Here is a 26470-nt window from a genome sequence, read left to right on the forward strand (position 1 = left end):
CCACCCACCACGGTGTTGGACGCGTCTACCGTGAGGACGGTTGGGACGTCAGTCCTAGGGTGTACAAGCATCGTGGCATCTGCCAGGGCGTCTTTGGCCTTAACGAAAGCAGCCGCAGCCTCATCAGTCCAGGTGATGTCCTTGCCCTTACCAGCCAGCAGCAAGAACAGAGGGCGCATGATACGGGCTGCTGCAGGGATGAACCGATGGTAAAAGTTGACCATCCCAAGGAATTCCTGTAGGCCTTTGACTGTGTTGGGGCGGGCAAAATGGCGGATAGCATCCACCTTGGCGGGTAAGGGTGTTGCCCCGTCGCTGGTGATTTTGTGGCCGAGGAAATCGATAGAGTCAAGTCCGAATTGGCACTTGGACGGGTTGACCGTGAGGCCGAAATCGCGGAGGCGGGAATACAGCTGGCGGAGGTGGGAAAGGTGTTCCTGGCAGTTACGGCTGGCGATCAGTATGTCGTCTAAGTAAATGAACATGAAGTCCAGGTCTCGGCTTACCACGTCCATCAGCCGCTGGAAGGTCTGCGCGGCGTTCTTAAGGCCGAACGGCATCCGAAGGAATTCGAACAGGCCAAATGGGGTGATAATCGCAGTCTTGGGGATGTCATCTGGATGGACCGGGATCTGGTGGTATCCCCGAATGAGGTCCACTTTGGAAAAGATGCGGGCCCCGTGTAAGTTCGCTGTGAAGTCCTGGATGTGAGGGATGGGACAGCGGTCCGGGGTGGTGGCGTCATTCAGCCTGCGGTAGTCGCCGCAGGGCCTCCACCCTCCGGTGGCTTTGAGGACCATGTGCAGGGGGGAGGCCCAGGGGCTGTCTGACCCGCGAACAATCCCCAGCTCCTCCATGTGACGGAACTCTTCCTTCGCCAGGCGGAGCTTGTCTGGAGGTAATCGTTGTGCTCGGGCATGAAGGGGTGGCCCTGTAGTAATGATGTGGTGTCGTACCCCGTGTTTGGGCCTAGAATTCGTAAACGAAGGTGCCGAAATTGATGGGAATTCAGCTAGGAGCTTGGCGAAATCATCGCCAGAAAGGGAAATGGAGTCCAGGCGCGGGTCCAAAATCTGTTTGGACCGTCAGGGTCACCAATGTAGCGGTTGCTACCGTGAAATAAAACAAGACGCTAGTCGGAGGATTGTCGAACAAGAACTGGTTTATTTTCCCGCCTTGCGCGGGCCCTTTAAGGGAGACTGTTCCTGCCCAATCCAACCGGCAATGACGTAAGTAGTACATCATCAAGACTTTCCCGCGCGCGGGTTCTCCCCGTCGCTCGGGAAAGACGAGGCCCGCCGCCATCTTGGGCCTCGTCGCTCCGACGCCGCTCAACCCGACTGCCGAGCCGGTTCGACCGACTAAATGGTGAGTCGCCACACCAACACATTTATCGTTGGGAATGCGGGAGGAAAGTGGAACCCAGGATATGCTGAAATACTGAGACGTCAGGACACGCACAGTGCTGTAAAATTGGGTTCAAAAGTTGTTTTAATTTTACTACATTAAAATTCATTTGCACACTTGGTTCATAGCAGATAGAGGTGTGCACAAGACAAGCAAAGCAACTTAAAGAGGACTGAGCTGACCTGCTAAGTCTCTGAGTATGGAGTCAAGTGTCTGGGTGCTCTTAAAGTATGTTTCCTTTAATTTTTCTGATCCCTTACCCCATACGCCCTTGTCCAGTCAATTATAACACCACTGCCAACCCCAATCTATTGAAGTCCTCTTTCACCCCATTGTCTCTAACTCTCCTGAATCCTCTCCCACACACCTCTCAGTTACAATTGTCACCCCACAACCTACCTCTGCTGGATCCATGCTAATTTATGTCTGCTGAGCAAGATAAAAATACTATTGTTCTTTAAAAATAAACCACTTATCAATCATTTTATTATCTAAAACTCCAGGCTGAGTATATTTCTAAAATCACATGTGCAGAATCTGTGATTTTTCCATCCAATCATTTTAATAGATGAAAAATCACAAGATAGCATCTAAAACTTTCTAAAGCTAAATTGCTGTCCTGAAGCAGGGTCTTGACCTGAAACGTCAACCATCTCTTTGCCTCCACAGATGCTGCCTGATCTGTTGAGTTCTTCCAGCAGTTTATCTTTTGCTCCAGATTCCAGCATTTGCATTCTCTTGTGTCTGCACTCTGAAATGTTCTGAATCACTGAATTGCCCCGATAATGCCAGAAGATTTCTCCCATATTAGTTTACCCAAAAAGTACTGTGGTGTGACTAAATTAGATCTGATATATTATGTACACCAGCTATATGGTGCTACATAATATGTAAAAAAATTAGGAGGTGTTAACAAATGTTCATGAGAAAGAGCTCACCCTTGTGTTTTCAGCAGCTCCTCTTTCCCTTGTAAGCAGAATTCCAGTACACGATTCTTTAAATCTGGCTGTTCTTTACATTCATCACTATTTCCTTCACGGTAATATCCAAAATCACTTATGTGAGGAACCAAAGAGAAAAACAACAATTTTACTGGTTATTAATCACTTAAGATTATACTTCCTGGAATTTCATTCTTGTTCAGACTATACAGTGCAGTTTGTTACATCCATTATTTTAATTAACAGATTTTGGATGACAGATCATTGACCCCAAAATGTTAACTGTTGTTTTCATCTCCACAGATGCTGCCTAACCTTCTGAGTATTTCCAGCATTTTTGATTTATATTTCAGATATCCAGCATCTGTAGTATTGAACCTTTGGACCAATATTTTAATTTACTTCTTCTATTTAATGGTACAAGACACCTCTTCTCAAATTAATTGTCATGAGGACAAGTGAGCACTTTCCTAAACAGGTAGCCAGTTTTCATCTTTGTAAAAGAAAGCACCTCCAACACTTCTAAATAGTAATTGAAGGTGCAGATGCAAGAAGGGTGCAGAATTGTCAACATTATTGTGCTGTTTATAACAAGTGTACCATACCCTGCGGTGAAGTACGCGTTCTATGCTTGCACTGAAGAATTTAATAATCAGGATTGCCATCATTTCCTATTTGAACAGATTGTCCAGTTTTCAAATAACACCAAAGACTTTAAATATATAAACTGCTCATCAGGGACTCTTATGCATTATAGTGCCTCATGAAAGGTTCTCAAATACATTCTCATGAGCTTAAAGCAGAATACAAGTTAAACTCCCAGGCCAACCCTGATAGACTCTTAACTTGGGAAAAAGTACAAGACATGGTAAGGTCTCTGCCCAAGAGGAGATTGAGAGGAGAGGAAAATTGTCAAGGGACAAGTTTTGCATCCAAACAGCTCAGGTTTTCTGTACGTTGTTTTGGTTAACCATTTCGCTCAGCCATATATCCCCAGTTCAAACCATGACTAATCCTGCTCTTGATTGATTAGCTATGAAAAAGTATGGAATGGAGTATGATACAGGAAAGTTTTTATGAATAAACATGGATCAGAATTTTGCTGAACTGTAGGTACACATTAAAGATGAATTGTGTTGAGGGATTAATGCTGGGAATCTTTCGATTCTGTGTTGGTGATTAATTACACTACTTTCATCTGCCTGCATTCTAAAATCTGCAATAGTTTTTGAATGCAGTTCTCTCAGTCTACCTGTTGCAAAAATGTGAAATGCCAGTGGTAGGTGTCTCTTCCCCAGATTTGCCTGTTGCAAATATCTTTCTTTTTCCTGATCAGTGTTCTAAATGTCTTTTTTTTGTGATCTGCCTATTATTGATGTCTTTCCTCTACAATCTACATGCTCCCCAGTAAATGTCTCTTTTCTTCCTGATCTTGCTATTGCAAATTTCTTTCTGCTCCCCGATCTTCCTATTATAAATGACTGTGGTTCCAGTGATCAAAATATTGAAATTGTTTTGGTTCTCCTTGATCTATCTGTTCAATATGAAGATCAGATATAGGGCAGGAGGAGGCCTCAAGCCTCCTCCACAATTCAATCAAATCATAGTTGATTTGATCTTGGTCTCAGCTCCATATTCTTGTCTCTTCTCCATAACCATTGACTCCACTTTTGTAAATATCTTGATTCATCCTAATCTGCCGACCATATACACCCCTTTTGCTTGATCTGCCTGCCTTTCATTCTCTTGCTCCGTACTTATGGTTTCCTGCTATAATGTCTCTTGTATTCTGAATACGGGTTAGAGAATACTGTCTCAAAAGCCTGAATAAAATAAACCCAAATTGAGCTCTGCAGTAAGAACAGACAGCTTCACATAACAAAGCTTCCTTCACTCAATCTCTCTTGGCCTTCCAGTGTAATATTTGAATGTTGCTAAAAATTAAGTATGAACAACTTTACTGAGATAATGAAATAAAATTTAAAACTTTATGTTGTCTTATAAAACAATGTTAAGTTGTTTTATAAGTTTTTAATTGGGAATAGTGAGGGCTGGACTGCGCACGCACGTGACGTCAGCAGGTAAGGCATGGGCAGTTTAAAAAGCGGGTAGAAGAAAAACGTCGGCGGCTTCGTGGGTTTCACTTCGGAAGACGTCGGGACTTCGGAGCAGATAAGTTTTTTTTCTTTTATTTTTAATAGGGTTTTTATCATAAGGGTTAGATTTTATAAGGTTCTTTTTTAAGTTGTTTTATAAGTTTTTAAATTGGGAATAGTGGGGGCAGGACTGCGCACGCGCGTGATGTCCGCAGGTAAGGCGCAGGCAGTTTAAAAAGCAAACCACCATATCCAGCGGGCAGCTTCAGAGCGGGCAGCGGAGTGAGAGGGAGCAGAGTGTTTTGGGCTTTGGCTCAAGGGGCTTCGGTGTAAAGGGGCAAGGAAAGGTAGGTGACTCGAGGAAAGGAAGGGGTATGAGTGTGGTTTCCTGTACTCAGTGTCAGATGTGGGAGTTCCTGGAGTTTCCCTGCCTCCGGGAAGGCTACATCTGCACCAGGTGTGTCGAGCTGCAGCCTCTGAGGGACCGTGTTAGGGAACTGGAGATGCAGCTCCCTGACCTTTGTCTGGTCAGGGAGAATGAGGAGGTGATAGAAAGGAGTTATAGGCAGGTGGTCACACCGGGGCCATGGGAGTCAGGCAAATGGGTCACAGTCAAGAGGGGGAAGGGGAAGAGTCAGGTACCAGAGAGTACCCCTGTGGCTGTACCCCTTGACAATAAGTACTCCTGCTTGAGTACTGTTGGGGGAGACAGCCCACCTGGGGGAAGCAACAGTGGCAGTGTCTCTGGCACAGAGTCCAGCCCTGTGGCTCAGGAGGGTAGGGAAGGAGAGAGGAGGGCACTAGTGATGGGGGACTCTATAGTTAGGTGGGCAGACAAGTGATTCTGTGGACGCAGGAAAGAAACTCGGAAGGTAGTTTGCCTCCCAGGTGCCAGGGTCCGGGATGTTTCAGATTGCGTCCAAGATAACCTGAAGGGGGAAGGAGAACATCCAGAGGTCGTGGTACATATTGGTACCAACGACATAGGTAGGGAAAGAAATGAGGTCCCGAAAAAAAAGACTATAGAGAATTAGGAAGGAAGTTGAGAAGCAGGATCTCAAAGGTAGTGCTAAGTGACAGTGGGTATAGGAACAGAATGAGGAGGAGGTTAAATGCGTGGCTGAGGGATTGAAGTAAGGAGCAGGGATTCAGATTTCTGGATCATTAGAGCCTCTTTTGGGGCAGGTATGACCTGTTCAAAGAGGACGGGTTGCACTTGACTCCCAGGGGGACCAATATTCTGGTGGGGAGGTTTGCTAAGGCTACTGGGGAGGGTTTAAACTAGAATTGTTAGGGGGTGGGATCAGAACTGGAGAGACTGGGGAAGAGGTGTTTGGCTCTCAAATAGAGAAAGCTAGTAGTAGGTACGATAGGCAGGTGATAGAGAAGGGACGTGCTCAGACAGGTTTGAGGTGTGTCTATTTTAACGCAAGGAGTATTGTGAACAAGGCGGATGAGCTTAGAGCTTGGATCAATACTTGGAGATATGATGTGGTGGCCATTACGGAGACTTGGATGGCTCAGGGACTGGAATGGTTGCTTCAAGTGCTGGGTTTTAGATGTTTCAGAAAGGACAGGGAGGGAGGTAAAAGAGGTGGGGGAGTGGCACTGTTGATCAGAGGTAGTGTCACGGCTGCAGAAAAGGTGGATGTCGTGGAGGGACTGTCTACGGAGTCTCTGCGGGTGGAGGTTAGGAACAGGAAGGACTCAATAACTTTGCTGGGTGTTTTTGTTTTTTTACAGGCCACCCAATAGTAACAGGGATATTGAGGAGCAGATAGGGAAGCAGCTCCTAGAAAGGTGTGAGAATAACAGAGTTTTGTGATGGGGGATTTTAATTTCCCAAACATCGACTGGCATCTCCAGACAGTAAGGGGTTTAGATAGGGAGGAGTTTGTTAAGTGTGTTCAGGAAGGATCCTTGACACAATATGTAGATAGGCCTACAAGAGGAGAAGCTGTGCTTGATTTGGTATTGGGAAATGAAACTGGTCAGGTGTCAGATCTCTCAGTGGGTGAACATTTTGGTGATAGTGATCATAATTCTATCTCCTTTTAGTTAGCACTGAAGGGAGATAGGAACAGACTAGAAAGGCATCTACTTGGAGTAAAGGGAATTATGAGACTCTCAGACAGGAAATTGGAAGATTAAATTGGGAACAGATGTTCTCAGGGAAAAGTACGGAAGAAATGTGGCAGATATTCAGGGGATATTTGTGTGGTGTTCTGCATAGGCATGTTCCAATGAGACAGGGGAGTCATGAGAGAATACAGGAACCGTGGCGTACAAAGGCTATAATAAATCTAGTCAAAAGGAAAAGAAAAGCTTACAAAATGTACAGAGAGCTAAGTAATGTTAGAGATCTGGAAGAGTATAAGGCTAATAGGAAGGAGCTTAAGAAGATTAGGAGAGCCAGAAGGGAGCATAAGAAGGCCTTGGCGGGCAGGATTAAGGAAAACCCTAAGGCATTCTACAGGTATGTGAAGAGCAAGAGAATAAGATGCGAAAGAATAGGGTCTATCAAGTGCAGCAGTGGGAAAGTGTGTATGGATCCGGAAGAAATGGCAGAGGTACTTAATGAATACTTTACGTCAGTATTCACCACGGAAAAAGATCTGGGGGTTGTACTGGGGACTTGCAGTAGGCTGAAAAGCTTGAGTATGTAGATATTAGGAAAGAGGAGGTGCTGAAACTTTTGGAAAGTGTCAAGTTGGATAAGTCGCCGTGACCAGATGAGATGTACCCCAGGCTGCTGTGGGAGGCGAGGGAAGAGATTGCGGAGCCTCTGACAATGATCTTTGCATCGTCGATGGAGACGGGAGAGGTTCTGGAAGATTGGAGGGTTCCAGAAGTTGTTCCCTTATTCAAGAAGGGGAGTAGGGATAGCCCAGGGAATTATAGACCAGTGAGTCTCACCTCAGTGGTTGGTAAGCTAATGGAGAAGATCCTGAGAGGCAGGATTTACGAACATTTGGAGAGGTATAATATGATTAGGAATAGTCAGCATGGCTTTGTCAAGGGCAGGTCCTGCCTTACGAGCCTGATTGAATTTTTTGAGGATGTGACTAAGCACATCGATGAAGGGAGAGTAGTAGATGTAGTGTATATGGATTTCAGCAAAGCGTTTGATAAGGTACCCCATGCAAGGCTTATTGAGAAAGTAAGGAGGCATGGGATCCAAGGGGGCATTGCAGTGTGGATCCAGAACTGGCTGGCCCACAGAAGGCAAAGAGTGGTTGTTGAAGGGTCGTATTCTGCATGGAGGTTGGTGACCAGTGGTGTACCTCAGGGATCTGTACTGGGACTCTTGCTCTTTGTGATTTTTATAAACAACCTGGATGAGGAAGTGGAGGGGTGGGTTAGTAAGTTTGCAGATGACACAAAGGTTGGGGGTGTTGTGGATAGTTTGGAGGGCTGTTAGAGGTTACAGAGGGACATAGATAGGATGCAAAGTTGGGCTGAGAAGTGGAAGATGCAGTTCAACCCAGATAAGTGTGAAGTGGTTCATTTTGGTAGGTCAAATATGACGGCAGAATATAGTCTTAATGGTAGGACTCTTGGCAGTGTGGAGGATCAGAGGGATCTTGGGGTCCGTCCATAGGACGCTCAAAGCAGCTGTGCAGGCTCACTCTGTGGTTAAGAAGGCATATGGTGTATTGTCCTTCATCAATCGGGGAATTGAATTTAGGAGCTGAGAGGTATTGTTGCAGCTATATAGGTCCCTGGTCAGACCCCACTTGGAGTACTGTGCTCAGTTCCGGTCACCTCACTACAGGAAAGATGTGGAAGCCATAGAAAGGGTGCAGAGGAGATTTAAAAGGATGCTGCCTGGAATGCGGAACATGCCTTGGAGCGACGGCGGATGAGGGGGGACCTGATAGAGGTATATAGGATGATGAGAGGTATTGATCGGGTAGATAGTCAGAGGCTTTTCCCCAGGGCTGAAATGGTGGCCACAAGAGGACATAGGTTTAAGGTGCTGGGGAGTAAGTACAGAGGAGATGTCAGGGGTAAGTTTTGTTTTACTCAGAGTGGTGAGTGCGTGGAATGGGCTGCCGGCAACGGTGGTGGAGGCGGATACGATAGGGTCTTTTAAGAGACTGTTGGATAGGTACATGGAGCTGAGAAAAATAGAGGGTTATGGGTAAGCCTAGTAATCTCTTGGGTAGGACATGTTCGGCACAGCTTTGTGGGCCGAAGGGCCTGAATTGTGCTGTAGTTTTTCTATGTTTCTAAAACTGATATATTATAGTGAAAGCCCAATTTGAAATGGTTGGACATTGTAGAGTCAAAAAAAAACTGTTTTAAGCTTGTCTTCAAAATAAACATGATTGATTGCTATGTGACCATGATAATATCCAGGAAGTCTTCCATGACCAAATTTACACACTCAGAATTGTTTTAAAATTATAGAAGTACAATAGAATTCAAGCATGTGAAACTAGTTGAATGTACTGTATTTTATTTATACATACCACATATAATCATTCAGAGTACATGGGCAGAAGCTTTGTTCTTTGGTGACGATATAATCCCTTCCATTTCTGCAAACGGAGGCCTTTGTAAGCCTCTGAAATGTTTCTTTGTATCCCAAAATGCAGCCATCAGTTTCTGCACCGGCTGCTGTAGAATGCGCTAACCACCTGACATAATCTTTCTCTTCACCTGAAAGAAGAATCCATTTTAAAAAACATATGTTTAATGAAAGATCTTCACAGTAATGACATGGAAATTGTTATGCATTGGTGTAGTGAATGATCATAACAGTTGACCTAATTATTTACCGGTATCAAATTCAAAATAATCACAGATAATAACATATAGCAAGGGATGAAACTGATGTTATTAGTTAGGGAGAGATAAGGGTAAATATAAGTAACCAAAGGCTAATTCAGCTACCTTCTTTGCCTTGGGATGGAAATTGGTCAACTGAAAGTATAAAAGGACTAAATGCAGTTAACAAAATGCCAAGTGAAACTTACAGTCTCTGGTTAGAAGCTCCTCAAAGTCAATCGTTATTGAAAGCCAAGTTGTTGTATAAATGCTTTCGTGTTTGTATCCCCAGAGGCTGACATTCATCGACTTGGTTCCTGGTTCTGATACAAGCCCCACAAACATAAATGTCTCATTGGTGAAGTTATAATGCTTCCAGCACTGCCCTTCATCAGTTGAATACCTTTGCAAAAATAAAGGATGTAACCATGTATGTGAATATAGTTGATGATTGTAAGTAGAAACAAGCTTCACACAAACAATTGTGAATAGAAAGTTATTATCTAGCAGCCAAAGTCAGTCAGAATGAATATTAATGTCCAAATGTGGACTGTGATGCATTTTGTTTAGTTAGTTGACCTGGGCTAGAAAAAATTTAAATTTGCATTTTTGCTTGGGAGTCAGTTAACATGAAGTAGGGGCCTTATCCAGCATTTCTCCCAATCTGACCGTCTGCTACTTTAAAATCACAAGACTACCCACCCAAATCAACAGACTGTAAATATAAAGACTAGACCCTGATGATGTCATTTTCACCAGAAACCTGAGTGGGAACCATTGGTATCTTCCTCACCAGACTAAATCAGCCAGAAATGGCATCCAGGATGGAAGAGGCAAAGTACTTCTGTTTTTTTTAAACAATTTCTTTTTTACCTTCTTTGTTGTAGGGGAAGCAAGAATGGTCCACCCAACAATGTACTTTTGAAGTATATTCACTGTGGTAATCACCCATGACTGAGACTTCGACCCATTTCTTCACTCAAAAACAAGCATGTTAAGATTTAGCCACTCACTAAAATGTTGAATCATTTTCCCCTTGAAACATAAAATTCTTTCAGTAATATGAAATCTTTACAAATGCAGGTTTTCCCAGAGGTATTTGTTAGAGATGTCTGGTCTTCCTTGAATTTGAAGTAATTATACAATCTACTCCAAAGAAATGAAGTGGCCACTATTGGAAACTACAAATGTTGTCTTGCTTTTATGACCTTGCAGGAATGACCCCCAATCTGTGATGTATAGCTCAAGGCCACAAATATCACATTTTGAATTCTGGTTAACATTACTTAATTTTCCCTACCACAAATATAAATTTAACCAATCAGAAGCATTCAGCATTTCACTGGTATTATTATGGGGTTGGAATTTGCTGGTCAAAAGTCTATAGCTTTTCTAAGTTCACACCAGACTAATTTAATTTCTAATTTCTCCTAGAATGGGGAAATCAAGAACTAGAAGGCATAGGTTTAAGGTGAGAGGGGAAAGATTTAATAGGAACTTGAGGGGCAACTTTTACACAAAGGGTGGTATGTTTGTCGAATGAGCTGCCAGATGAAGTGGTTGAGGCAAGTACAATAACAATTTTTAAAAGATAGTTGGACAGGTACAATGATTGGAAAGGTTTAAAAGGTTATGGGCCAAACGCTGGCATATGGGACTAGCTTGGATGGGGTGCCTTGGTTGGCACAGAACAGTTAGACCATACGGCCTGTTTCCATGCTGTATGACTCTATGATTCTATAAATGCCATAAACTCAGCTGGGAACTAACTGGCACTTATGTCCAACCTTGTGCCAACATTTCTAATCTGTTGCAGTGACAGCAGGGCCCCACAGTACACTCAGCTAAAGTTAAAGGTTCTTGTATCTCAGTTTTTATTTATACTTGGCATAGGGTTGTCAGAGATACACATTGCTTTATTGGGTTACCTCAGCAATGGATGGGTGCTCAGGCTGGGAATTGGGCTTAGATCCTTAAAGATTTATTCTGGGAGGTTTCTGTGAGCAGAAAGAATTTTATTTCAAGGCAGAGCCCCAAGCAACATAACAGACTTCCAGCCACTTTGGTGTGAGAAAGGCCCAGAAGTTCCCTCAACCAGCTGAGGCCTCTCATGGTCCTACCTCCAATCCTATCAATTTTTGTCAGTGTACATAGGCAGATACAAACTTTGGGGTCTATTATGGGTGTGACTTTGAATTAAAGCATATTTTACAGCTTTAAAAGCAGAAATAGAAACAATTTTCAGGTATGCATTTAAGTATGGTCGCATAGCAGTTAGCGTAACGTTATTACAGCAGCAGCGACCCAGGTTCAATTCCAGCCACTGTCTGTAAGGAGCCTGTACATTCTCCCCGTATCTGCATGGGTTTCCTCCGAGTGCTCCGGTTTCCTCCCATATTCCAAAGACGTTCAGGTTAGGAAGTTGTGGGCATGCTATGTTGGTGCCGGAAGCATGGCGACACACTTGTGGGCTGCCCCCAGAACGCTCTATGCAAAAGATGCACTTCACTGTGTGTTTCAATGTACATGTGACTAATAAAGATATCTCAAGTATTTTCATTGATATCATTTTGAAAGAGCAATTCAGAAAAATAAGCTGCTAAAAAAACTATGACTTAAATCATGTCTTATAGTTATAATATAGTTATAACTATAACTATAATATAGTTATAACTATAAGCATAAATCATGTCTTATAGTTATTTAATAGCATAAATCATTTAATATTTAAAAACCTATAAGCATGATTTCCAGTTGTCTAACAAGACTATAGTTATCCTTTGAAACAGCTGCATACTTTATAATATCTATGGGCTTGTCCGGAAGGGATTCCACTGCTACAATTAGGCCTCCTGAGTCAAGAATGGCATAATAGTGTGGTCCAGTCAGTGCTTTTGACCAAGTATATCCGCCATCATCTGATACATATACATCAGGAATCATTGTCGAGATGGCATCTCCTACACTACCTGTCACAATAGAAAGACAAAGAAAAATCATTTCACTTATTGGAGAATTCAGAAACAAGTTAGCAGAAAAATGGTAAAATTAAGATAATCAGAAGATAACGAAAAAGTCACGTTACCATGGGCTAAGATCAATCCAACTGCATTTGGTGCAGTGAGTGGAGCCAAAGGAACATCCAGGGTCTGGGAGATGCTATATGCAGCATGGATATGAAGGTTACACTGGAAACAGAGACAAATATCTTTTCAGACATTATAGAGTAATGGTGGGATTTAGCATAACCATCCTTTAGGGTTGACTGTGCAGCCTTGTATTCAATTTTGAATGATAAATCGATAAGCTCGGAGCAGTTTAAATAGCAGTTTAAAACTTCTGCGATATTAATAAATTGAAAGAAGTCAACAAAAAAGAAAGACAATATAATACCAGCAGATATTACCAACTGACAATTCATCTTTGATCAATACTAAATACCATCATGGTCCACCTCCCACACTCCACCCTGTAAAAGTTTCTCAAAAAACTTTGCTGCCATTTCTCAGTCCAAGTCACCAACTGACTACTCTGTACAACACAGCAACTCTTCATACATGTCCCTCTTCTCCCTGATAGTGCCTCCATCCAGGACACCACTCCAATGCTTCATAAAGTGCAATCAGACAAACACTAACAAAGGGATAGGTCAATGTAGGTAGGAAAATACCATGTTGTTTTGTGAGAAGAAATTGTGTGCATTTTAGTGCATGTGCTGCAAAGTTTATGACGATCTCCAGTTCATGTAATTAATAGCATGGGAAGATAGCCAGGTGATCTGAAACTGTTGAGGATGAAACTGACAAAAGCATACACAGGAGTTTAGTAACAGATGGACTGAGGAAGAGCCATAAATATTACATGGGTGGAAGGAAGTGCTTTTTTGTCTTGAAATAACATGGTGATGCAGCTAAGCCTGGAGGTCAAATAACGCATCTTAGTTGTACTTAGAAAACAACCAAGATTATCAGGCAAAGTCAAAATAGTTTGAGAAAGGGAAATCATGTTAGACCAATTTATTGCAATCCTTTCAAAAAGCTATATGTACTGTGGATGGAGGGGAACTAATCGATGTTCTAATATTTCCAGAAAGCATTTGATAAATGGCCACATAAAAAGGTTATTATGGAAAATAAAAGCTCCTCACATAGGAGGTAACATATTGGCATGGACAGAAGAGGCTAGCTATCAGAAAACAGAGAGGAGGCATAAACACATTTTTCTGGCTGGCACGATGAACCAAATGGTGCCCCCAGGAATCAGTGCGAGGGACTCAGCACTTTACAATTTATTTATATGACCTGGATGCAGGCATTGAAGGTGTTGTTGCTAATTTTGCCAATAACACAAGGATAGGTAAGAGAGTAAGCTGTGAAGAGGACACAAAGAAGCTACAAAGCAACATACAGTAGGTAAGTTGAGCGAATAAATATCTCCAAATTAGATTATAATGTGAAAATAATTGTGGAGCTCTGAGATGCAGAGGGATCTGAGTGTTCCAGTGTATAATTTGCAGAAGTATGCAGAATCAGAATTGTTTCATTGACTTAAATGATGTGAAATTTGTTGTTTTGCGGCAGCAGTACAGTGCAAAGGTACAATCAGCGAAGGGAAAACTAAAGAACATTCTCAACTGAATACAAGGTAGGGAAGTTAATGCTTCAGTTATATAGGTTGTTTGTGAGACCATACATGGAGTACTGTGTACAGGTTGGGTCTTCTAATTTAAGGAGGGATGGTCATCCATTATCGTACTAACTTGAAGGGTAAAATCGGCTACTCCTACTACTTCTGTGTTTCTAATACATTGGAAGCAGTTCAGGAAAGTTAACAAATGTCTGAAATGGGTGGATTGTCTTGTGAGGAAAGGTTGGACAGGCTAGGCTTGTATCCACCAGAATACAGAACCATAGAACAGTACAGCACGATACAGGCCCTTCGGCCCACCATGTTGTGCCAACCTTTAAACCTCACCTAAGACTATCTAACCCCTTCCTCCCACATGTTCCCCTATTTTAAATTCCTCCATATGCTTATCTAACAATCTCTTGAATTTGACCAATGTATCTGCTTCCACCACCACCCCAGGCAGCGCATTCCTTGCCCCAACCACTCTCTGGGTAAAAAAACCTCCCTCTGATATCTCCATTGAACTTCCCACCCATTACCTTAAAGCCATGCCCTCTTGTATTGAGCATTGGTGCCCTGGGAAAGAGGTGCTGGCTGTCTACTCTATCTATTCCTCTTAATATTTTGTATACCTCCATCATGTCTCCTCTCATCCTCCTTCTCTCCAAAGAGTAAAGCCTTGCTCCCTTAGTCTCTCCTCACAAAGCATACTCTCTAATCCAGGTAGCATCCTGGTAAATCTCCTCTGCACCCTCTCCAACGCTTCCACATCCTTCCTATAATGAGGCGACCAGAACTGGACACAGTACTCCAAGTATGGTCTAACCAGAGTTTTGATGGATCAAAGCTGCCATCATCAATAATCAGAAAGATCTTTGAGTCACTAGGACAAATGACCGATTACAATCTATTGAAATAAACAGAGCTGAATTTATTTTTGAGAGTGACAAATATCAAACAGGGTTTTACTAGTCATTGAAACAAGTGAATGTTTCCTGATAAGACTATCATTCATCAAATCTTGTATTAAATTCTCCTGGCTATTTATCTTGGGATGTCTGATGGCACAACGTGCTGATACACCTTTATATAGCAACAAGGGACAGAGGAAGACAGATCAAATCTGCTCTTCTGCATATGGATAAATTCCTTCTTTGATGTAGGCAGAAGCAGAAGCTAAGTATGCGCTGACTGGAAGATGCACTGAGAAGATGGATGGGGAAATGGAAGGTTAGTTGGGTAGAATTGGAGCAGAACAGGAATGAGAAAAGAAGTAATTTAATCTGTATCATGTAGCCATTATAGATTGTGCCTACCTATTCAGTCATGAAATAGTGGATAGCATGGGAAAGGAACTCAAAGAGAAGAACTGGGAGATAAACAAATATGGAACATGCACTGACATTTCTGGGACAATAACCTAGTCTGCCCTACCAAGTGGCTTTGTAAGAGCACATTCAGGGTCCATCATTTCAAGAGATTACTCACGAATACTTTTTCACAATTACCATTAGGGACAAGCCATAAACAACCTTGATGTGATCACATAAGAAATCAGTACAGTTCTTACTTTTTATCGTTTTTGGTACAATGCACAGGAAGGATTACAACCCCACCCTTTCATATTCTTTTGAATGAAGGGAGAATTCTTTTGGTTATTTATCATCTTAAAGGATTTATCAATAAACAAATGAACGCATCATTCATTAAAAGGAAGTTAATTTTGCTCTCCCTGGACAATTTGACACCACAATCTAGAAATTAATTGGTGCCAGAGAAGCATGCTAACTGCTGCATGCTGTGCCAATCACTTCTTTGGTTAAAGCCCAACTTCAGTCAGATTCAGGAGCATCCAAGGCCCAGGATGGCAAACACTATTGAACGATCTTGACACATTTTCCTTCACCACCTGCACCAGTGGGGAGTGCATCAAGGAAAGTCTCAAGCCAGACAGGGACTGACAAGAGATCTGTGATTCACAGAGGAAAGAGGGCTGCTGGTTGGGGGTTGGAATTGATTTAGGGCCTCATTTGGGATCCTGACTTCAATTGTGGGCCAGTTTGCAGTTCCTGCTGGGACTCAAATCAGGGCCAGAGATGGGGGTTTCAAATTCTGGTGCCAGTGGTCACTCAGAATCAGGAGGGCAACAATCAGAGTTGGGAATGTTGTGGATGGGGGGTGGGGAGGGTTTGTCTACAGATGGAGGATGATTGGAAGGTTGGGTCACAAATGACACTCTGATCAGAGCCTGAGTCGGGGGTGGGGGGGGGGGCAACCTGGGAGCTCAGGCGAGGGTCAGGAGGCTTGGATTATGAGCTGTGGGGAAGAAAAACGTGGGGACAGTCAGAAATAATTGGGGTGGGGAGGAAGTGATGTCATGGGATGCTTCGGGAGTAGGGAGCAAGATCAGTGGGTGCAGGGGTCAGTATTGAGGGAAGCACGTGCCCAAAAGCACATATAAATTAGAGAACATGCCTAATTAGGGTTCCCAACTCTGAATACGGACATGCAGAGGTATTAGTGCTAATGTTCTGAGAGCACTCAACTACAAAGTAAACAATGTTACTTATTTTCCTTAGTGATACTACATGGGGTATGATGCATTTCCAAGTGTGTCTGACATACAGGTCACATCATTGGTGCAGGCATGATTTGAAACCAAGAATGCTTAATCAAAACTGCTGGAGGGGCACAATTTGACACGGAAACTATTGCAACTGTATTCCTCTCCAGAAATAACTTATTTTCACATACATAGCACTGAAAGCTAAAGAGCAACACATCCAAATTTCTCAGCTGAAAGCAGAATATTTTTCACAAAAGACCTTACATAACATCCATACCAGGTGTGGCAGAACATCAGCCCCATGATACTGTTCCAATGTACTGTGCTGCTTGTTCACAATGTGTAGGAATCCTCTGGGAATTGCTCTGGTGGGCAAGCCATGCATGTACACACAGTGGTCCTGATATTACTGTTATGCAACAGAATGCAGCAACTTAGTTGTGACAATTTGATTCAAGAAAATTGAGTTGAAGTTTTGTGCACTTTTGGCACTGAGTAAATGAGGGCAGAAGTTGGCGTTTGCTGAATTGTGGTAGGAATTCCTGCATCACATTCACTCTGCTTTGGCAGCCTTTTGCCATAAATAATTGTGTCATTGATGGCTGAGCATCGAGTGCCACATGTCCTGATTTGACTTGCCTGAGTTAGGAGAGGAAATCAACCCAGCTACAGCCCTGTTCCTTGGCTGTTCTCCAAAAGCAAACAAAGGTGACTAAAAACCAGTGAAGTTCGAGGAGAAAAGATTCATTTTGAAAGTAAATATTTCCACTAACCATCTGTGGATTCTTGGCTGTCGCATCACATTGACTGTTATCTGGCTTTTTCAGAGGCTTCCACTCTCCTCCACTGTCAAATGTAATTACTGATCGAATATTATTATCTGCAAGGGTGTTGAAAGATAGATGATTAAACATCAGTAGATTGCCTTTTGAAATTGCTCATGAGAAGTTGAAAAAATATGCTATGATGTCACTAGTGCGTTCCTAACATTTACAAATGGTGTTGGTGGGGTGTAATAACAGGGGCTAGTTCTGATGTAGGGTCTTCAACCTGAAACAATAACTCTGTTTCTCTCTCCACAGATGCTGCCTGACCCCCTGAAAGGTTGTGTTTTTTTAGTGCACAACGAGTACCTGCTTTGGAATGTGTGCATGCATGCCATCTGCTTTATCAGAAACTTGGGTGATAATGAATTTCTAGTGCAATTTTTCTTAACTTGTAATTGGATCTTGATTTCTATCTTTTAAAAATGGTACTGTTATTTGAAAGATGTTGTGTGGTTGTTTCCCTTAACCAACACCATCTATCACTTCTTTCATTTATTGCTTGTGAAATTTGCTCTGTACAAAAACAGAAAATGCTAGAAAAGCTCAGTGGGTCAGGCAGCAACTGAGAAACAGACTGAATGTTTCATGTTAAAAACCTTTCAAAGTTAACTCGGTTTCTCTTTCCACAAATGCTGTCTGACCTGCTGCATTTTTCTACCGATTTCTGCTTTTGTTTCATATTTCCAGAATCTGCAGAACTTTCAATTTTTATTTGTTGGATATGTTGGCTGCTGCGTTTGCTCTTCAAAGTAATTCATTGGATGTGAAGCATTGAGACATCATGTAATGTAAGTCATTACATAAATGCATAGTTTTTCTTTCCAATTGCATTTTTGATGTTTTCCTTCTCTCTGTTTTGCACTCTCTCTTGCCTGTGCCTCTACAGTGTGTCCATGTTGAATGTTCAACACTTTCTCAAGTGTTTGTGTCACTCTTTGTGCACTCCCATTTCCTCCGTTACCTCATTCTTTGAATTGTCTCCAGTGTCTGCAACTGGATGATGGGTGGGGTGGAGTGGACATTGGAGGGAGTGGCCTGAGTTGGATGAGACTGAGTATGAGGAAAATCTGGGAGTCTGCACGGAGATATGAAAAGTTGGAACACAGAGATCATTCAGTGAATTACAGTTTAGGCCTCAAAGGATTGAGAGTGACAGGGTTCCAGTGGTATTCATGAAATCCATGAGGTGTTTTGGATCAGTCCAAATCATAGGGTGGAAATAACAGAAAGGAAGATTCTGGACACCAAGAAGGCTTAAACTATTATGGGTTGTCAGCTGTTTTGGATACTGTAGTTGCTTGGGCATGATTAGAGAGTCACTGGGACATAAAGGCTTGTTGTATTATGCCACGTGTAAATCATCAATTTCAGGTATTGGTGCTTTTAAATCAAAAATTAATTAAGATAAAATGGCCACAATTCCATTTTCATGTCAGCCATGCCTGAGTGGTAACTTTCGGTTGCAAGTCAGAGGTTGCAAGGTCCCACTCAGAAACTTGAACACAATCTGACGAACACTTCAATGACAATTCAATGCAGTCCTTTGTGAGGTTTCTATTAACAGATGTGCCACTTTTCCAGAGTCATGAACCGTTAAACGTTTAACTCAAATCTGACGCATCCATGATTTTTTGCAATGTCAGAATATGTCAAACTAAGACAATCCTTGTCCTTTTAGGTGGCATAAAAACTAACATAGCAGAGAAGTTCCCCCTATTTTGATGATCAAAATTTACCACACAACTCCCATCACTCAATAAACAAAGAACAGATAATCTGGTCAAAATTACATTGTTATTTCTGGCTTTGCTGACCTGCCCTATATTATGACAGGACACCACACTGTTGCTTCCTTGTCAAAGCAAACTTATTTTCTTTGGTAATGTGAGAAATGCTATGAATGCATGAACTGTTAAATGCTTAACTCAAGTCTGACACATCCATAATTTTTTGCAATGCCAGGATATGTTAACACTTTGAGATTACCTTCAGAGTAATTTTACAAAAAGACATGCATAAAGACAGATTGACTTAACAGTTTCAAATAAGGTAGTTATTTTCTTACCTTCATCAAGTACATTAGTGATGTAGACTCCACGAAGTGACGTCACATTTGTGAAGTCTGTTGTACCGCTTGTATCTGAAAACAAATGACGTTCCAGGGACTTGGAGAACAGAAGTCCTCGATCATCAGAAGTATAAATTGTACCAAACCCATTATCTAAAAGAAATATTAAGCAAAACAGTTTAGCGTAAAACACTCTATTTGAAAACAAAAGGCTGTAGAGCAGCAAGTTAGGTTATTTGCAGCAGATAGAGTCTTTCCAAAATTGCTGCCAATTGGATCTTGCTCAGTTCATCAGAAGAAGTGCCATCACTACATAACCAATTAAAATTACCAACACTAAGAGGAATACTAAAGAGAAGATGGGGATGATTACCTGATGACTATTGTATACTGAGCTGTATCGTATGCTTAATTGCAAATAAAAATTGAAGCACAACCTTGTTTTCTATTCAAACCTCTTCTCTTCCCTCTTCTCGTTACTACCATCAGGGAAGGGGTAACCCCCAAACTCAACAATTCAGGAACAGCTTCTTCCCCTCTGCCATCAGATTTCTGAACGATCCATGAACATTACCTCATTATTCCTTTTTTTTGCACTACTTATTTATTTTTGTAATTTGTAGATTTTTATGTCTTTGCGCTCTACTGATGCATAAAACAACAAATTCCACGTCATATGTCAGTGATAATAAACCTGATTCTGAAACTTCTCCATTTGTTTCATTACTTTTGATTCTCCAACAGACTTTCACATAATTGTGCTATTTGAATTTTTCCATTTCAGAGGGCAGATAGTAAAAGAAAAACAAAAAACATTTAATCTTCATCTGGGCATACTGAGCAATTGCTATGCAGGCATGTGCCATTAACAATTAATGGAACTTTAATACATTTACGTTTTTTTGCTTGCAGTAACTGTTAGAAGGAATACAAAAAAAAGAGCTTTTGTCAGCTGCTCAAAAGCTCAAGTGATCATCCACGTATCACAGTTCCCTCCTTACCTCCTAGCTCTGGTTTCCATCTTTAATCTAACAAATCCTGTGTGGTTCCATATACTTCCTCAGCCTGCTTGTCTCAACTATGAAGTACTTACAAGTTCAACATTCTAAGCACCTGATGACCTAATGTTAGAAATAAAGCCCTACTCACTGGCACCATCAACCACATACAGCCCTCCCCAACATCTTTACCTCATGACTTTTACTGTCACATCTCCACTTGGAAACATTTCCTTCAACTACCACACAAACAATTCTGATAAAAGGTTGTCGACCTAAACCAATAACTCTGTTAAGAAACTCGGTGAAGTGCAAGTTCCTCTATTTAACACACGAGACTGAAAGAACAGTGATGCATTTGGAAAGGATGGCAATTTGTGATGAGGAGGGAAGGTTACAGGTGGTCTGCATATGCTGTCTAACCTGATGTGCATCTCCAGAAATTTCTGTATCTATTTCCATCACCCCAACGACAAACTTCACTTCTTGTCCTGAATGAATTCAATTCCAATAAAGTTCAAGAAGCTCAACACACCTGGGTTAAATCAGGGAGCATGACTGTATTCCAAGCATCACCCATTGCCATGGCCTTTAAGTCAAATTTGTGCCTTTGCCACTCTTGAATCAACCTGCTGCACATAAAGCCCAAGGAATGCTGCATGGTAGAATATACCTTTCCTTTAATCTTTTCTGCTATTGTGGAGAGAGTGTGGAGGATTTGAGTTGGGGGAGGGGGGAAAACAGAGAGATGAAAACAAGCAGATTGTTGTGCAGACAGGGAGTTGAGGAAATGGTTGATAGAGTGGTCAGGGACAGAAATGGTGGAGAGAGTCAGGTCTGATAGATCGTGGATGTTCACGTCACGCAGATGATGGTGATGATTAGATAGAAATTAGCAGGGGGAAAGGTCAGGTAGGCGCTGGAAAATGGGTCAAGTAGAAGGTGGAAGGATGCAAGAACACTTGCAGTATGTGTGGATGGGTGGGGAAAATCAGTCATAATTGAAAGCTAAAGGCATCAGCTTGGAGTAAGGTGATCATCTGGATGCTCCAATGGCAGTCTAAGTAGGTTGGAATCTACCTTAACCCTGTGTTCTTAATTTATGCATGTCATGTTAAACAATCATTGTATGTTGTTTGATGTCACTGTGACATCATGCAATTACCAGCAAGAATTTGGCCTGCAGTCTTCTGTTCGGAGCTAAAATGGTTCAAGCCCAAAGGTTTGGGCATTGCTGTCTGAACATTCATTTCCTTCACCACTAGCAGTAAGTGGCTGCAGCTGTGTACTGTCTACAAAATGCATCACTAAAGCAACCCAAACTCATTACTTCTATCACCTAGAAGGATAAAGGGATAAAGGATAATTTCCATTCCCAGTCACAATTACTCTGCTTTCAGAATTTCAGTGTTGTGTATTAAATACAGGAACTTCCACTTCTACAAGTTCCTTAATCACAAGGATTGGAACAGTTTAAGGTAGTGGCTAATCTTACCAGTGAGCCACACATTTCATAAATATAGAAACAAATTCTGAGTAAATGCAGACCACACACACACACACATTGAATGACTGATTAAATTTAAATATATGTTAATCTCCTCCGTTCACTGAAAAAAAATTCAGAGGTACTACTTACTGCCAGGTTCATCCACATGTATGAAAATCATTTCATCGTCTGCTGCGAGTATTGAGTAAAACTGTAAAAGAACATCAACATAACATTATTCACATTACCACGAGTGACCACTTACAGCTCTCCAACCATACACACATATACACAAATACCCATACATGCATACATACACTACATTCTCTAGTTTAAATTAGTACATAAAGGAAGTCCTTCCCAATTTAATTGTTGGGACCATAACAAAACAGTTTGGGGAAGGGTTGGGAAAATAAAGTTAAAATTCACTTGATAAAAAATACATAATACTGGAAATATGTTAGGGTAACCAGAAGCTAAAAATAAAGACTGGTATTTAGGGTGCGTATCAGGCCTTAGACATGGCACGATTTTGCAACTGAAATATTAAACTGTAATTTTTCTTTCAGATCCAGGCAGCACCCAGCATAAACGATTTTCTTTTTTAATCTCTATACATTGCTCTGTCACATCATTGGACTGAAATCTAAAAGAATTCAGTCGGGCAGAAAAATGGGACCTGTGGTTTAATCTGAAGAAGGATGAGTAATGCATTTGGGGAGGTGCAACAAAGTGAGGAAACGTGACATTGAATGGCGTAGAGAACTAAAGGGACCCCAAAGGGCAACTCCATGTATCTGTAAAGGTCAGTGAGGTGGTTAAAAAGGAATGAGATCTTTCCTTTACAAGTAAACATAAGATCATGCAGGTTATGTATACAACACTCGTAAGGCTACAACTTGAGCACTACATAGAGTTCTGCTCACTACATTACAGGAAAGATGTAATTGCAGTGGTTCAGAGGAGATTCATGACAGCTGTCAGAACTGAAACAATGAAGAAAAATTGAATAAGTTGGTGTTCTTTGTTTGGAACAGAGGAGGCTTAACAGAGACTTAATTGTGATGTATAAATTGTGAGGGGTCCAGGTGGACAAATAGAAAGGACCCATTTCTTTTACCAAAAAGGGGTCAAAAACAATGGACCAAAGATTTAGACTAATAATCATGGAGAATTTTAATCTATATATATATTTTATGTGTGTGTGTGTGTGTGTGTGTGTGTGTGTGTGTGTGTGTGTGTGTGTGTGTGTGTGTGTGTGTGTGTGTGAGATACACACACACACTTATGTATATATTAAAAAAATCCGACTGAAAAGCAAGCCTCAATGGAATGCTTTCAGGACAGTTTCCTGAAAGCCAACTAGAGAACTTTCAACACTAGACCTGATATTGTCCAACAAATGAGATTAATTAATGATCTCATGAAGGCATTCTTAGTTGCAGCAGTCAAACTATGATTGAATTTTACATTCATTCTGAGGGAGAGAAAAGGGGTCATGAAAGCAGAACAAGACAAAATGAACAGGTAATTTAGGTTAAGGGATTGGTCAATTCTGGCAAATGTTCAGATGGACCTTTCAGATATATATACATATAAATATATGAGAAATAAAATTCCAAGGGGAGGACTTGCCATCTATGCTTAATGAATAAAAAAAGATATAGTATCACATTTGAAGAAAAAATATATAGTTGCACGAAGACAGATGGTGGCAAGTCAGAAAATTCAAAGTATGACTGAAATATTAACAAGGAAGGAAACACTGGATTATGAACTAAAGCTAGCCAGAAATATGAAAAAAAAACAGACAGTAAGAATTTGTGTTGATATTTTGAAAAGCTAACAAACTAAACTTTGGTTGTGTAAGAAGTGAGTCTGGGGAATTAATAATAGAAATAGATGGCAGATGAATTAAAAAAAGTGTCTTGCATCAATTTTCTCTATAGAGAATACAAGTAACATCTCAAAATAGCTGAAAGGCATTGAATAGATTGGTGCAGGATTAGTGTGGGGTGCTGATGGTTGTGCAGACTTGATGGGCTAAGAAGCCTGTATCTGTGTTGTATAACTCATGACAAGGAGATATATTCCCACAGGAAAGAAAAATTCCATGGGCCAGATTCACTATCATGACATTCATATAATTGCATAAAGATAGCTGGTGGCAGGCCACAGGATTGAACAGAACATAAAAAAACATCAAATTACAACCAAAAGATTAACAAGGAAGGATAAAATGGAGAATGAGATAAAGCCCTAGATCTAGTCACCACCTGTGGCTCATTCCACTTCACAGAGAACTCTCAGGTATCCAGAATATTAAGGCACATGGGATCCATGGAGACTTGGTAGATTGGATTCAAAATTGGTAGTGGTGGAGGGATGTTATTCTGACTGGAGGTCTGTGACAGTAGTTTTCTGGAAGGATCAGTGTGGGGACCTCTGTTGTTTGTGATAGAGTGATTTGGATAAAAATGTAGGTGGAGTGATTAAGAAGTTTGCAGACGACACAAAAGTTGGCAGAGTTGCGGATATTGAGGATGGTAGTCAAAGGATTCAGCAGGATATAGACCAGTTGGAAATGTGGGCTGAGAAATCACAGATGGAGCTTCATCTGGACAAGTGTGAGGTGTTGCACTTTGGGAAGTCAAATGATCTAGGAATGGCAGGACCTGTGGGAGTACTGATGTACAGAAGGATCTTGGGGTGCAAGTCTATAGGTCCCTGAAAGTGGTAACACAAGTGGATAGGGTGATAAAGAAGGCATATGGCATGCTTGCCTTCATTGGTCGTGGTGTTGAGTACAGAAGTTGGGAAGTCATGTTGCAGTTGCATAAAACTTGGGTTAGGCCACATTTGGAGTACTGTGTCTGGTTCTGGTTGCCACATTACAGGAAGCATGTGGAGGCTTTGGAGAGGGTGGAGCAAAGGTTCACCAGAATGTTGCTTGGATTACAGATCATTAGTTACACGGAGAGATAACCTTGGATTATTTTCTCTGGGGTGTTGGAGGCTGAGGAGCAATGTGACAGAAGTATATAAAATTGTAAGAAGCATAGATACGAGAGACTAACTTTTCCCCAGGGTGGAAATGTCAAATACTTGAGGGCATAGGTTAAAGGTGAAAAGGGGGAGGTTTACGAGGCAAAGTTTATTGTTTTTAAAACAGAGAGTGGTCGGTGCCTGGAACGTGCTGCCAGGAGACATGGTGGATGCAGATACAATAGCAATGTTTAAGAGGCATGTAAACAGGCAGGGAATAGAGAGATATAGACTACGTACAGGCAGATGGGATTAGTTTGGGTTAGCATCATGGTCAGCACATACATTGTGGGCTGAAGGGCCTGTTCCTGTACTGTATTGTTCTATGTTCCACGTTAAGTTAATGTGAATGGAGTTATAGGATAGATCCATTTCAATTTGACTCAATATTATTTATAAATAGTTTTTCACAGATACAATTACATACCTCCATTACATTGAAAAAAGTGGCTTGCTGATTTTTAATGAGCATGATCGAGGGACTCTGCGGCTTACTTCTGGTCCTATTTATATTTTATTTACTGTGGTTCACAACCTTACTATAGCAAGAAGTAGACTTGGCAATTTGAACACGGAAACTGCTGGAGATGTCAACAAGCTCGAAAATAACTGCAGGAGTTGTACAAAAGTAATTGTCTCCTGGTGGCACTAGTGAGCACAAAACATGACCAAAAACACTGGGAGTATGGATGAATAATAGTATCAGCACTGATACTTCCCGCAAGGCCAGGCACCTTGACGAAACCTCACAACTAATATCCTAATTAATTGTCACAATAAACCAAGTTAATTATTTTCAATTGCAGTGTTGTTTCACAGATTTTTGCAAATATAAAGTACATAACAATAGGAAAGAAGTATTTTCATTATTTCTACTTCCATCCTTGTAAATGAAATATTGAAATAAAATGTATGGAAGGAGAAACAGGATATCAAGATAAGAAGGAATTAGGCACACTAAACATAAGGTGACAAGAGACAACTGCATAAATTTTGATCCATCATCTACTCCAGGATTGCTCCAATGTGTGCAGCCTTTCCTTCCAGATTGATCCATAGCGAAAAATATTACAACTTCTTCTCTTGCAAGGGAATGATACTTAGTAGATTTTGAAATAACAGTTGGATGCTCAGTATCATGTTTGCTAATCTCAAATATTCAAGTACATCTGCATTTATTCATGAACTATGCACTTCCATTCTTGTCACTATTGATCAATATCCACTGCAAGCTCAAAAGTCTATTGCCAGTCTTCAACCATCTCAAAGATGCCCTCTTACAGAATTCACATGCTTCCAAAATTAAACAAATGAAAGAATATACTCATGTGCAGAAGTAGGTCCACTGCTCTTTATGTCAGCTCTGAGAAAGTCTTCCACTTTTTTTGCATCTAATAATTTTTTGCATTTACATTCTTTGGCTTGGGAACATTGATTATTAGCAAGTTCATAAAATAATAGGAACAGTAATGATAAGTAGGAGGGAGCGACATAATGTAGGGGCTGTCAGATGAGGCAAAGCAGAGGATAGGTTGATGGTTACTTTGGTCAGTGGTTGTCAGGGATGTGGGATGGTTGGACATTGGGGCATAGCCAGTTAGGGGATTGTAAGCCTGTGGATTGGAAGATTT

The 26470-nt window shown here is 41.3% G+C and overlaps 1 protein-coding gene across 2 annotated transcripts in view; it reads right to left on the minus strand.

Annotated features, from left to right (window-relative positions):
* Positions 1-26470, minus strand: part of LOC127578218 (sortilin-like) — a 106000-nt gene that overhangs the window by 18543 nt on the left and 60987 nt on the right. For both annotated transcript variants that reach the window (XR_007957493.1, XM_052029961.1), the window contains exons 10-17: positions 21945-22005; positions 19305-19460; positions 17186-17292; positions 12303-12405; positions 12015-12186; positions 9427-9620; positions 8920-9109; positions 2346-2462 (exon numbers count right to left, since the gene is read on the minus strand). Coding sequence is in view for 1 of the 2 variants with exons in the window: in XM_052029961.1 (XP_051885921.1) it covers positions 2346-2462; positions 8920-9109; positions 9427-9620; positions 12015-12186; positions 12303-12405; positions 17186-17292; positions 19305-19460; positions 21945-22005 (1100 nt within the window). In the remaining variant the exon portion in view is untranslated. The remainder of the gene's footprint in view (positions 1-2345; positions 2463-8919; positions 9110-9426; positions 9621-12014; positions 12187-12302; positions 12406-17185; positions 17293-19304; positions 19461-21944; positions 22006-26470) is intronic.

Source organism: Pristis pectinata, chromosome 15 (genome assembly GCF_009764475.1).
Source record: "Pristis pectinata isolate sPriPec2 chromosome 15, sPriPec2.1.pri, whole genome shotgun sequence".
In the NCBI taxonomy this organism is placed as follows: Eukaryota; Metazoa; Chordata; class Chondrichthyes; order Rhinopristiformes; family Pristidae; genus Pristis; species Pristis pectinata.